Raw genomic sequence first — 13,469 nt, 5'->3', positions numbered from 1 at the left:
TTTTCCCTGAGGTTTTTCAGGATCAGGCTGGCAAATCTTGGGCTAAGTATGGAATTACATGTTTGGGTGAGATATATAATGGGAAGGAAATCCAATCATTTGAAAATTTGTGTCAAAGATATAATCTACCATCACATTTTTTTTTTAAATATCTGCAAGTAAGGGACTATTTGATTTCAAACCTTGGGACAATTGAGTTTACGCAGTCAAATGTTTGGGAATGTATATATGGAAGAAAGACCAAATCCTTAATAGGATTAATGTATACACACTTACATGGTTTTAAATTGGATGGCAGTAAAAAATTAGCTGAACGCTGGAGTCAAATTTTGGGTACAATGGTCTCACCCAGCATGATCAAACAAGCATTAGGGAATTTGAAAGAGTCGGTCCATTCTGTCAATCTGCAACTCCAGCAGCTACGAACGGTCTGTATGTTGTATTATACGCCGGCTAAATTAGCTAAATGGGCCCAAGGAAATGTGATCGGCGATAAAAAATACTGCCCTAAATGTGGACTTTATGCAGCTAATTTACTACATATGTTTATATCATGCCCAGCATTGACGGTTTTTTGGCAGAAAATGGAACAATTGGTACAGTCTAAACTTGGGTTTGAACAACCACTTACTGATTTAGAAATTATGTTGGGATATAAGGAGAATAATCCAAATATAGTACGTCTCTTTTCAGTTTTGATGGCTTCTGCTAGATTAACTATAGCTAGGGTATGGATCTCTCCCACACCTCCGTTGGTTGAAGATTGTTGGGTCATAATCAAAGAAACTTATGGTCTGGAGGCTGCCTTAGCCAAAGCAAGGGGAATTCGCTCTTTAATTAAATTTGAATTATTATGGCGACCTATGTCTTTTTGATAATATAATTTCTTATCATTGCATTTATTGTATGAAATACTGTCTATATATTGTTGAATATAGGATTATTGCTCTCCTTCCTTCTGTAACTTCCCTTTTTATCTTGGGATTTATTACTTATTACTATTGTGTATTATCAAGAGGATATAAAACTTTGCTTTTATGTTTTTTATTTGTATCATAGTATCTAAGTGCCATTTGTGATGATAAAAATAAAAAAAGTATACAAAAAAAAAAAAAAATTCTGAATTTGAAGAGTTGATTATTCTTTATACCATATTGTTAAACAGGAGAGAGGGTAAAATTACGACACTCTTAGTCTCCCAGAACAATATTGTATAAACAACAAAAGAGTGCGATTAATAAACAAAGAGCCAGCAAGAAAAATCCGAGTTTTTAAAAGAACCCTCACTCACCAAACTAATTGGTGACATGCCGAGTGCGACCCTGGTGTGCTACAACGCCTGTTTACAGCGGAGCGTTTTTTTTCCCCCCAGTGATGCGAGTGTGCCAAAAGTGCGTGCAAAGACGTGGTTTAAAAGATGCCTTGGTTTTATCCAAAGAATTTTATTGGCGGAAAAACAGGCACCAATAAAAGCAGTTGTGGAGGATAATTAAGTGGCTAATTTTACCAGATATATCCTAAAGTGAGAATAAAGTGAAAAGTAAAAGTGGTCAACATGTTTCAGTCTCTGTATGCTCTTAGCGAGGCATTCATCGGGACCAACCCACCACGACGGTATGCGCATGCTAAGGCGCACCCTAACCTGTGGTGGAGAACTGAACCAGAATAACTCACGGTTTTTGTAATGTCTTAAGGATTTCTGAAAATCTTATTTCTGTAATGACACAAAAACAGAAAAAACAAGGACAAGAAAATTCACATACCATACATAATTGTTTACAGTGCTTGCACATGCCCATGAGTGATTTCAATTGTGCTAGTACTACATGCTCTTAGAACTATAACGAAAAATGCTCTATGGCTGAAGGATTTTGGTGCCATATTAGTGACATAAACCAATGAACCCTTGTGCAATTTTATATGTTGAGAATGACCCAGAAGAAATGACAGACTCTTTGTATCAATCGGCACCAGGTCATGAATAATCATAAGCGTGCTTCCATATTTTTTAAATGTGTATATATATATATACACACACACACATCTGCTCGGATATTACCGATGTATTTTAGCGGTAAAGAAGAAAGAAGAACTAGGCTTACATAAAGCATATAATGGCCTCACTCCATGGGTCCCAGAGAGGGGCGGTGGCATGAAGTCACACTGCAAGATTGGAAAATCAGCCGTGTTATTAGGTTTGCGCAAGGCCTTTGTTTTACCTCCAGATAGTTGTAGCAAATCAACCCGCCAACTCAGTTCATCAAAGCCATCCGCCCGTGTGAGTCCTACACGTTCCCTCACCAATGCCCCGACGATGCCTTGTAGTCGGTTCGGAGGGTGTTTTAAAGTAAATGTACGGTCAGAAGACCGGAATCAGGAAACGCGTCACTAGTCATGTGACACTCAAGCGTCAGGTCTGCAAGTTTCTAATCGAGCGCTCTGAACGACTGGAGCGCAAACCACATGGTTGTTTACAGCGTTGTTACGGGTGGGCAATACTTTATTGTTTGTAACACTCACACAAAAAGACGATCTTAGAGTGTATTGCTCCATTAGTTTAGAGAGCAAAAAAATCAAGAGCAAAAACGAAAATGTTCATAACACTCACACAAAAAGACGATCTTAGAGTCTATTGCTCCATTAGTTTTTAGAGAGCAAAAAATCACTTTTGTTGTTTATACACTATTCTTTATACCAACCGTATTAGCCCCAGATGTTTGATTTCTTTTGACGTAACTCTGCAAAACATTCTTGTTAATGTTCAGTTTGTTTAGCTATACTTATTACACCAAAAAATTTAGGATTCCCTTTAAGCCACAACTCTTCTCTTACTATGTCATTGGCACACCTCAACATGAACTGATCTCTTACATGCTCCAACACTTTCACCAAAATTACTAGAGGAGGCTAGAAGTCTTAAAGCACTGACAATTTTCCACCGACTCTTCAGGCAACTGAACATGCATTCCAAAATTATGCCTTTCAAGTACTATAGAAGTCTTGGGTAAGAAAAGTCTATTTAATTTCTTCACACATACCTCATTTACTCTTTCACTTATTGGCAGGACAGTCCTTGCTATTCACCCAATGTACAACATTTCCACTCCTAAAACATCCGCCTTTGTTATTCTGAACATGTTTTTGAAGAGTTGATTATTGCATTGTTTTGCATCTAGAACACAGTGTCATCATGAGTGTTCCGGAGTTCTAGGTGTCAGTCAGTTTAGCTGAAGATGAAACAGTGACTGTGTGGTTGGAGGCCAGAGTCCCTATTGGAAAAAAAAACCTGGTTGTATCTCAAATCCTTGGTGTGGAGTTTACTTGCTACAAGATTATACCACAGAATGGTGACAAAGATGGGATGGGGATGATTCTACGTCTAGTTTAAATGAATGAGAAAAGTGTGAAGAAATTAGATGTTTTCTCACTAGCCGAGCATTATCCCCATCTTCAACATCAGAGGTCTGGGAGCTGCTCCAAGACCTCTTGCCCCTCTGAACCAAGGCAGTGTATAAGCAACAAGTTTTTTTTTTTTAAACTGAACAGTTGGATCCACAAACGTTCAAATAATGTTCAAAATCTTTTTCCATTTGGACTATTTATGCAATGGATCACCTGGCAATGGTAGAAAAAATGGTGGAGGTGAAATATTCTGCATTTGTGTTGTAGCACCCTGTGAATTATTACTACCAATACAAATAACACAAAAACACTACAGAACACAACACCGAAACCACAACAAATGCCACCAGCATCCAAACAGATACAAGAGTCTCCCATACAACGTGAAAAAGTTAATTCCCAATCACCTGTATCTGGCTAGATACTCAATTCATTCACTTCAAATGTCAAAATTACTGCTAAAACTGTTTGTGATTTTCTTTTAAATCCTGCAAGCCAAAAATAAATATAGTCACTGTTGACATCCAAACAATAAATGAAACATCTAATGTTCATCCGGACCTTGGTTTTCCAATCCCTCACATTTAAATCAAAATCCAATTAGATGCGTTCAAATACAACAGGCCACCTTTCAGGAGACACATACCAACATCACATACCACGTCACAACAGGTTGAAGCGTCTCGCATGATGTCGCAGCAGCAATGTGAAGCCGCACGCCTTTAACAGGTGACGGGTGATGCCGCGCGCAGGCATTCAAACAAACTGTCACTCCAGACTGTATTCTTCCACTAACTCTTAATATTGTCACCTGTGCTGTGCATTCAAAGACTGAGGTCAAATGTCAGGCGGTGTCTTCCATGACGCTTGGTGTTTACTTTTCTTTCTCTGAGATCGGAGTGAGAGGATTTGTGACTAACAGGTGGGCTACTGTGGGTGTGCTTGAGGAAGGCTGAACGACAGTTTTTTTTTTTTTTTCTAGCGTACAACAAAATGTAAATGTCTGTAACTGAACTGTGCTGACGATCAAATCAATACATTGGGTGATGAAATCAATACATTGTTTGATGTTTCCACACATCTTTGTGCACTGTTTACTTTTATTAGTAAAATGTATGTGAGTGCATATGTAATGGTCATTTCAATTGAAGATGAGATGTCTGTAACGGCAGTACACTACCATACCATGCATACTCCACTTTACATGACTACCATGCACCACGCCACTAAACTCTACTCTGCACCACACTATGCCACTGCACTCTTATCTGTGTCACTCCACATCTCTTCACTCTACCCACGGCACGCTTTGCCACTGCACTCTACACCACTCCAACTCACTCCACTCTTCCACCCTACTATGCAACACTACACTCTGTGCCACTGCACTCCACATCACCAAACTCTACTGTACGCCAGTGCACTCTATGCCAATACTCTCTACGTCACTCTAATCTACTGTGCACCACTGCACTATACTCGGAAACAATTTACTCTACGCCACTGCACTCAGCGTCACACGACTCTACTTCACTGCACTCTGCCAATGCACTCTACACCACTTCACTCAAAACCAATGCACTCTACAACAGTCTACTCTGCACCAATGCACTCTTTGCCTCTATATACTGCAATCTGCTCCACTGCACTCTACGTTAATGTGTTCCACACCACTCAGTTCCACGCCACTACACTCTGACAGTGTACTCTGTACTATGCCACTGCGCTCTGCATCACTCCATGCTATGCCACTGCGCTCTGCATCACTCCATGCTATGCCACTGTGCTCTGCATCACTCCATGCTATGCCACTGCGCTCTGCATCACTCCAGGCTATGCCACTATACTCTACGCTGCTGCACTCTACGCCCCTCTGATTTACACTCCTGCACTTTTTCTCTGCACCACTGCATCTTACTCTATGCAATTCCACATCCATCTACTTTGCACCACTGCACTCTACTACACTTGACTGTACGCCACTATACTCTGCACCACTCTGCTCTATGCCAGTGCCTTCTTCCCAACTCTATGTACCACTGCACTCTGTGACTCTACTCTACACCACCCCACTCTGCATGATTGCACTCTACAACCATTACAAAAAGAACAGCAGATGATCAGAATGCTGAACCAATAAAACATTCACCCCCGTCACAGATCTGGGTTAAATCCATCGTTTTCTTGCACGCCATACCAGTTTAGACCCAGCCATATGCAAATCAGTCTTGGCCCTGCACCCCATGGGAACATTCCAGCCCGAACTGTCAGGCCAAGCCCTCCCTGGACCAGAAACAAGCATCTTGGGACTAGTTTCGGGGTTTCACCCCTCATCAGCCAGGCTAACTTGAATCTGGTGGCTTAGCGAGCACAGGGTGAGACACTGCGCCGCTGAACGCTGTGCTGCTCCACTGCCACTCTATACCACACAACTCTACGCCACTGTGCTCTACGACACTCATCACTCCACTCTACAACACTCCACTCTGTCAGCCTACTCCTCTCAATGCCATTCTTCTCTACAACACTCTACACAATACCCTCTACACTCTGTACCACTTCACTCAACTCTAACACTGTACTCCACTCTTCGCCACTCCATGACACACTGTGCCACTTCACTCCACAGCACTCCACTGACACTGTACTCCACTCTATGCCACTCAACTCTATGCCCTTGCACTGTACGCTACCCCATGACACTCCACGCCACTTTATGCCACTCCATGCTATGCCACTTTACGACTCTACTCCATGCCACTCTCCTTTGCCCCACAAACTTTTAGCCATGCTGAACAGCAGCCACTCTAATGTACAACATTGCTAAAACATATTTGTAAAGCTAATAACGGTCATAGGCGAGACCTATTGGCTTTGGCAATGCATGCTATTTTGAGTGATTTTGTTGGCATTAAGAACAGACTAAAGAATGTTTTTAAACATTGTCATCCTGAAGTATTTCTGTACTGTTTGAGAAACTTAAATGTTAAGATGTCCTCTTTCTTTATGATGCAGTCGACCATATACTAATAAAGTTATTACATTGTGGTACCGGCCTCCTGAACTTCTGCTCGGAGAAGAAAGATATACACCTGCTATTGATGTCTGGAGTTGTGGGTATGGTTTCACATTTTAAAGTGATTATTGTACAATATCATCCAGAGTTAAAAGTGCATAGCGTAAATCTTTTTTTAATTCTTCTTTCTAAACAGTTGTATACTTGGTGAATTGTTCACTAAAAAACCAATATTTCAAGCAAATCAGGAACTCGCTCAGCTTGAACTAATAAGGTACTTGTACTTACTGCACCTATTAAATATGCTGGTTAATATGTATGGGAATTGCTGTTGGGCACATTGCAGTTTTTATCCTTGAAGTGGAATATTTGTTGTGCAGTGTGTGATCTCGAATATATTAAAATGCTTGCACCCTATGCCATTTGCTGTTTGCATTCTTGTGCAGTCTTAAATCAATGTCACTGTTTTATCGTATAGACTGTATTAGAATTTATTGAAAAAAACTAAAGATGACCACAATCCACCTGCATTTGAAGCAGTAGTCTAATCCTCTTAACCAGTTTCCAACTGCAGTCACTTAATGGTGTGTAGGCATGTTAAACATAGTCTTTGTGCAAGACAGCATATCAGTTGACTTGTGTAGTTGAATTGTCTTCACCAGGCTTCAAGTTCGTCACGTAACCTTAATTAAAAATGTAACTAGTGCAGTGTATGTTAGAGGGGTATAATGGGTTTCAATATGTACAATGTCTCTTACTGCAGTCTCACTAAAACAATAGAAACACTGACATTTTGCTCCTTCAAGGCAAAGATTTTGAAAAAGATAGTTGATTAGCTTCTCCAGCACTTAATTATGTTTAGCTACAGATATAATGTAAATAGCTACAGATATAATGTAAATATTCCCCCAAGTCCAACCAGGAACCTTTCGACAAAAAAAGTAGCTCAGTGTGACTCTACACCGTAACGCTGGAAAGTGTCTGTGATCTAAAGTTAGTTCTGTACACTTTTCACAATATCTCTGCCCTGCAGCGAGGCCTCTTTCAAGCACCACACTTCCTCAGATGCTTACTGCACATCCTAATGATTAGGGCACTCTTAGAACTCTGCCTGTCTTGCACCATAAAACCCTTCAGTGCTTTGCGGCTGCACGCTGAAAGCTGTAGATAATAGTACTATCTGTTCCAGGTTGAATATTTTTCTTGCCAAATGATCCAGAAAATTCCCTAACTCAGTATAAACAATTGCAAGCCATTCTCCCTCAGGAAATGGTGAGAATATGAAGGTTAGTGTACTTTGAGTCAGGGAAACCAAGGAAAACTAACTTGGTCTCCAGTCCTGAAACCCCCATGCAAGTGTGCAACAGGATTGAATCCCAAGCCCTGATAGAGGAGAGGACACTGGTGGTGGGGGGGGGGGGGGTGTAAGACAAAAGAACCCCTTCAGCCACTGGTTCACCCTTTGGGTCACCCACATTCTCTGCATTGTACTCCCTGTACTAGTCTATCTCTGCCCAATGTCCATCAGATTCTTTAGCAACCATTGACCCCCCTTTCCCCCTACCCACCCCCCATTCCAGGAAACTAGAGATGAAGCTGATCTCCACCCTCTCTTGATAGCTTGCTCATCATCAATCCTAGTCTGTCTCAATTGGGCAAATCACTTTTCACTATTCTCCACCCATTTATCTTGAAGTCAACTGCTAGTGAATTTTCACAAGACTAAAAATATTTGGAGAGATACAGAAAAAAGGGAGGTGCGAAAGAAAGATGAAGTACTATAAATAGAATTGGGTTCTCCTGCACTTCAAATGATATTAGAGGAAAACCGAATGTTGCTCAAATCGATCCTCAAACTGTATGAGAACAGTAGACCAATCCCTACATACATCGCTAGCTACAATCGAGATCTGGGTACATCAGCTACAGACTGCACAGTAAAGTACCATAACAGTTCATTCCCGGAAGGCTACTAGGTATTTATGTGAATGGCATCCAGTCCCTGAATGTAACCACTTCAGAAGAGGGTCCATATGAAAGAGGAAAACCTAAAGAAGCAGAGAGGGAGTTGTAGGAATCTGCCTTTTTATGTAGTGCGCAAAATGAGATAACTATGTAGGCGACCCTTATTGGCGTACAGATCTTAAATTAATAATCCCAAATTCTCTCTTTATGGTAGTGTGGGCGAGAAGTTTAGACTCATCAGAGGATAGTGTTAAGCATTTGTTGTACTCAGTCAGTAAATGAAATACACATTCAAGATGACACTAAGATTATCGGGATCAGGGAAGTACTTTAGACTTTAAGAGATTTTTACAGGTAATATAGTAGAAAACCATTGTTTCCAGATTTGAGGCATGAACCTCTAATGGGGTAATGTTACCCTATGGGAGAAACATTCACCTCATAGTTACACTCACAGGCGAGTAACAGGACTATTCTGTACTTAAATTAGGTAGGGGCCAAGGTCCAAGAAAGCACCAATAGTTCAAGTTGACCTGCCCAGGGTAGTCCAGGTGTAGAGGTGCTTTATGCGGTGGCAATGCTGAAGTCATTGAGGAAAAGTACCTGTAAGAAAAAGGCTGCAAGGGAGCACTGGGGATCAGTCTGGCAGAAAATCTAAAGATTGGACTAGGCGTTGAGGGTTTCGGGACCACTGAGACACTGTTACTTTACTTGGGCCCAGGCTGGGGATCTTGGCTGCAGAGGTGTTTTGTCTTGCGGGTCGGTGAGTTAGGGGCTCATCGTTCTTGGTGTACCTTCAGAAGAGGGAAACAACACAGCAGGGCCACTCTCGGTGTGTAGCTGGCTTCTCTTGAAGTCCCTCGATGTGTAGGTGAGTTTTGGTAGCGGTGATGTTCCGACTGAACACAAACAATCCCTTGGTACTTGAAACTGGCTCCTGTACTCTGAGTATTAGTGCTGGTCCACTTCAAGGGAGATATTGCTGACTAGATGACGTGCTTGGCAGACCTGCAAGGGTTTGGGATGCTGTTGCGCTTCTAGGCAAGTCAGTCTTGGTGATTGTCTGTACAGCTGCAGCCCTGCAAGTTGCGGCAAGTTCGATGCTGGTCAATAGTTCCCATGTCTTCGGCTCTTCTTTGTCCTTCTACTACTTTCAGGCAAACAAATCTGAGTCCCTGATTTCAGGGTGCCCCCTAAATACTAAATGTAGGGGTGTTAAGGCAAATGAAGGGTAGTAGCCAAGGGGCTACTTAACGCCTGTTCACTACACCACCTATATGACCACTTTCTGTTGGTAGTTGGCCTAACCCTGTCCCAAAGTTCCTAATTCTCCCAAAAAAAAGATGGTAACCCTTCAGTGGAGAACATCTAGTAGCCCACCTTAGGGGTGTGACTAGCCTGGAGGTGCAAAACGCCTACTGCATAGCTAAATTAGCACCTGTCCTGGTGCCAAATGGGCCTCAAAGCAGGGGATGGGATCTCCCAGTACTGGGGGAATCTGTCGTCGCATATCCAAGGCGGCAGGGGTTTTGAAGCCCCTGGCCTTGATAGGCTAATTCAGTAGCCATCCATCTGGAGGTGGTGCGGTCGCCTTCCTTTTCAGGGGGTATCTGTAAGGTGCTCTCTGGGTGCATGTCTTAAGTTTGGTACTGGCAACAGCGCAGATTTATTAAGACAAGGTGTTTAATACGAAACACCATAGGTTTTCACTAAACCCATCATGTAGCTGGGGAACTTGTCATGACCAGTGCCCAGTACATATACTTAATGACTTCCCTGTTCACTTGTACTATCTAGTAATTGAACTAGACAGCACAGGGGCAGATCTCCTCATGCACACGTCCTCACATTTAATATATAATAAATCCTGCCTTGGGCTATAAGGCTTGCTTCTAGGGGTGCCTTGCATATGTTGCATGCAGTGGCGGTGGGCACGGCACACTGGGGGGTGTGCAATGTCATGTTTTTAAAATGGTTTGGACCGTTTCGCTCATCCTGCAGTGGCAAACTGCATGGATTTGGGTGTGGGTCCCTTAGGGTGGCAGAAGACATACTGCAGCCCGTAGGGATCCTCTTTAGTACCCATACCCCAAGGCTTCAGTGCTCTATCAGAGTCGAAAGCCAACTCCTAGTAGTTCTAATGGAGATAAAAAGAGTGGGGGGACAACTTCAAAACAAATTCCTGATTCTTACACAAACCCCCAGGGAGAGATAAGTACTACCTCTGATAACCCTATCTTAGCCAGGGCAACACACGGCTTACCCAAAGAGGTTACCCATAACTTCAGTAACCAGCAGGGTCAGGGAGCTTAACTTGCTACTTGACATGAGTTCAGACCACCATGCCAATGACAGTAGAGCCAAAAAGGCTAACACCCATAAGAGGCTACTGACAGCTGTCAGTACCCAGCACCACACCTTTATCTCTCCACTGACAGATGGATGGACTAGGAAATAGGTTTCATTGGGTTCTAGGGGTCCTTCTGCTGTTTGAGTGGGGGGTGTGGGGTGGTTACTACCTCTGGTAGCAAGCAACCTTCATCCACTCTCTTCTGTTAGCTGGGTAGCCACACCCTCCGTCTAGATAGTTGCTTGACTAGTCAGGACTTCTTGTGGGGTGGGTGAGGCCTCACCTGTGCGACCTTTGAAGTTCTTCCTTACTGGAGCAGAATCTCCTTCGCTCACTGGAACGTTCTCTAAAATGTGCCCACCTTTCTTACACTTCTTTTTCTTGCTGCTCATCTGGGGCCTACTTTTACTAATTGTAGGTTAAGCACCTCCAGAATCCTTGGGGAGGTATGACCCTGGGTCAGTAACTCCTTTGGGTTCGGACCAACCTCTGTGAGGTCATTTCCAAGGAGGCAATCAAGTGGGAGGACTACCTACCACCCTGAGGTACCCAGCTTTTTCTAAGTTTACATAAGTCACAGGCCTAATAGTTACCTTACCCTGGACAGCCCTTACTATTTCAGTCTCTCCTGGTAAATACTGGTCTTGGAATACCAACCTGTCGTGCCATTGTGTGACCGGCATAAGTACGCCTCAGCGCAGTGATTAAGATTCCATTCACCTGGATGTGATGGAAGATATTGCTTCCCTCTGGAATGACCAACTCACCACCTGGGAACACCTCACAGTTAAACGCTATCTGAGGAGCAATCCTCAAAGGATACCCTGACAACCCCAGTGCCTACCTTCTTCTTGGACAAGCGGAGTCCCTCCGTAGTGCCCATCAAGTTGACCATCAAAGCTGGGCCTACTATCTATGGACTTTTTAAGATTAGGGTCCCCAGTACTTTGCTTACCGCTAGAGTGGGGGTGGGGTGCATTATCTATTTTAGGGTTGTGGGTCTCTGATGAAATCTCTTTGGTGGGTTGAGCACGTCATCCTTTGCCTTCTTTGGGCCGAGCCACTCCTTTCTTGGGATCTCCCTCCTAATGCTTTTTGAGAATTCCAGTCTTAACCTACTTATCAGCTTTCGTAGCCAGCTCTCTGGGACTAGAAAGCGATTCTTCTACCAGATGCTGGTGTAACTTGTCTGAGGTACAGTTTGCTAATAGGTGCATGCTACTTCTTTTATCAAATTATCAAGCCCATCATAATGCTGCACCTGTTTACCTTTCAACCAGCCACCTAGTGTATTGGCTGAGAAGTCAACAAACTCTACCCAGGTCTGACTAGAGGTTTTGTGAGTCTCCCTGAACTTAATTCTGTACTCTTCAGTGGTGAGTCCAAATCCCTCAATCAGGGTATCCTTCATGAGTTCACAAGACTCCGCATCTGCCTCATTCAGTGTCAGGAGTCTATCTCTGCACTTACCTGAGAGCAACTCCCAATGTAGAGAGCCCTAGTATATCTGGTGTAACCGCCTCATTTTGCATGCCCTCACAAAGACAGTAAACCATTGTATGGGTAGACCCAGCTCAGCCCTTTTTCTTTCTATGGCTAGGATTTTGGTCTCCGGGGCTACTCTACTGGCTGGTCTCTCAAGGACTAGGTCCTCTTCATCTAGCTCTTCTGTCATTCGTGGCCTGACCAACCCCTAATAGTGACCAACCCTCTAGGTACAGTTTTAAGGTAGATTTGAGGTCTACCTCATCACCTTCTCTAGTGAGTTTAGGGGAACTGTCTTCTGAAGTATTGTCCTCACTGTCCTGTTCATTGTCAGCCTCCTATAAGGTGTGTGGGTCATCTGTGGAGTTTATTAATTCAAACTCTGCAAGGAGGTTTTGGAGCTATACTTTTGCTGGGTTTGAACCAGTTTTGATTTTTCTGGCTGTGCAGAGTTTCCTAAACTGCTACATACTAAGATGCAGAGAACGGGTCAGGTTGAGTTCCTGGTTTATCTCCTCTGTGCCAGACTTTTTAGTATAGTTCGGACATTTTTAGAAAATTGGGAAAAAAAATCTAAGCAGACTTTTAAGGCCTTACTGACAAGTATACTTTATAAATCTCTTATACAGTGAACTGGGGGACTTAACACAAGACCGTAACCGTTCACAATAGAAAATTAAGAAAAAATCGAAAATGTGCACAAATATTTTTGACTAAAGTCAAGTTTGGGACACTCCATGGATTCACCTACTGACCATGTGGCATCGGCAAATGCAAAGCCTGTACCCCACAGCTGATTTACCAATTTCGGAAGCTGGCTTGTTTTGTAGTGCACCTAAATGAAGTACACTATGTAGAAAGTCCAGATTACCCTTTTTGGTTTACGGAGCTTAAACTAATAATCCCAAATACTCTATTTGTGGTAGTGTGGACAAGCAGTTTAGGCTTATCAGAGGGCAGTGTTAGGCATTTGTTGTACAAAGTCAATAATAAAACAAGAAGAAATTCAAGACCAATTGAGAAAAATAACACAGATTTTCATATTGTAGAAACCAAGATTATAGAAATTGGGTAAGTACTTTAGAGTTAGAGATTTTTACAGGTTAAACAGTAGAAAATAACAGCTTTCAGATTTGAGGCATGAGCATCGAACGGGGTAAGGATATACTATGGGAGAAACATTCACTGCATAGGTACACTTACAGGCAGCTTATATGACTGTTTTTCTGGATTTAAGGTAAGTAGGGGCCA

The 13,469-nt window shown here is 42.6% G+C and overlaps 1 protein-coding gene across 3 annotated transcripts in view; it reads left to right on the top strand.

Moving 5' to 3' along the window:
- Nucleotides 1-13,469, top strand: part of CDK13 (cyclin dependent kinase 13) — an 807,643-nt gene that overhangs the window by 555,728 nt on the left and 238,446 nt on the right. For all 3 annotated transcript variants that reach the window (XM_085607435.1, XM_085607434.1, XM_085607433.1), the window contains exons 10-11: nt 6,418-6,519; nt 6,615-6,692. In XM_085607435.1, coding sequence (XP_085463561.1) covers nt 6,418-6,519; nt 6,615-6,692 — 180 coding nt within the window. The remainder of the gene's footprint in view (nt 1-6,417; nt 6,520-6,614; nt 6,693-13,469) is intronic.

This window comes from Triturus cristatus, chromosome 5_2, assembly GCF_964204655.1.
Source record: "Triturus cristatus chromosome 5_2, aTriCri1.1, whole genome shotgun sequence".
NCBI classification, from domain to species: domain Eukaryota; kingdom Metazoa; phylum Chordata; class Amphibia; order Caudata; family Salamandridae; genus Triturus; species Triturus cristatus.
The sequence above is the reverse complement of the archived record's forward strand: the minus strand, read 5'-3'. Positions and strand labels throughout refer to the sequence as shown.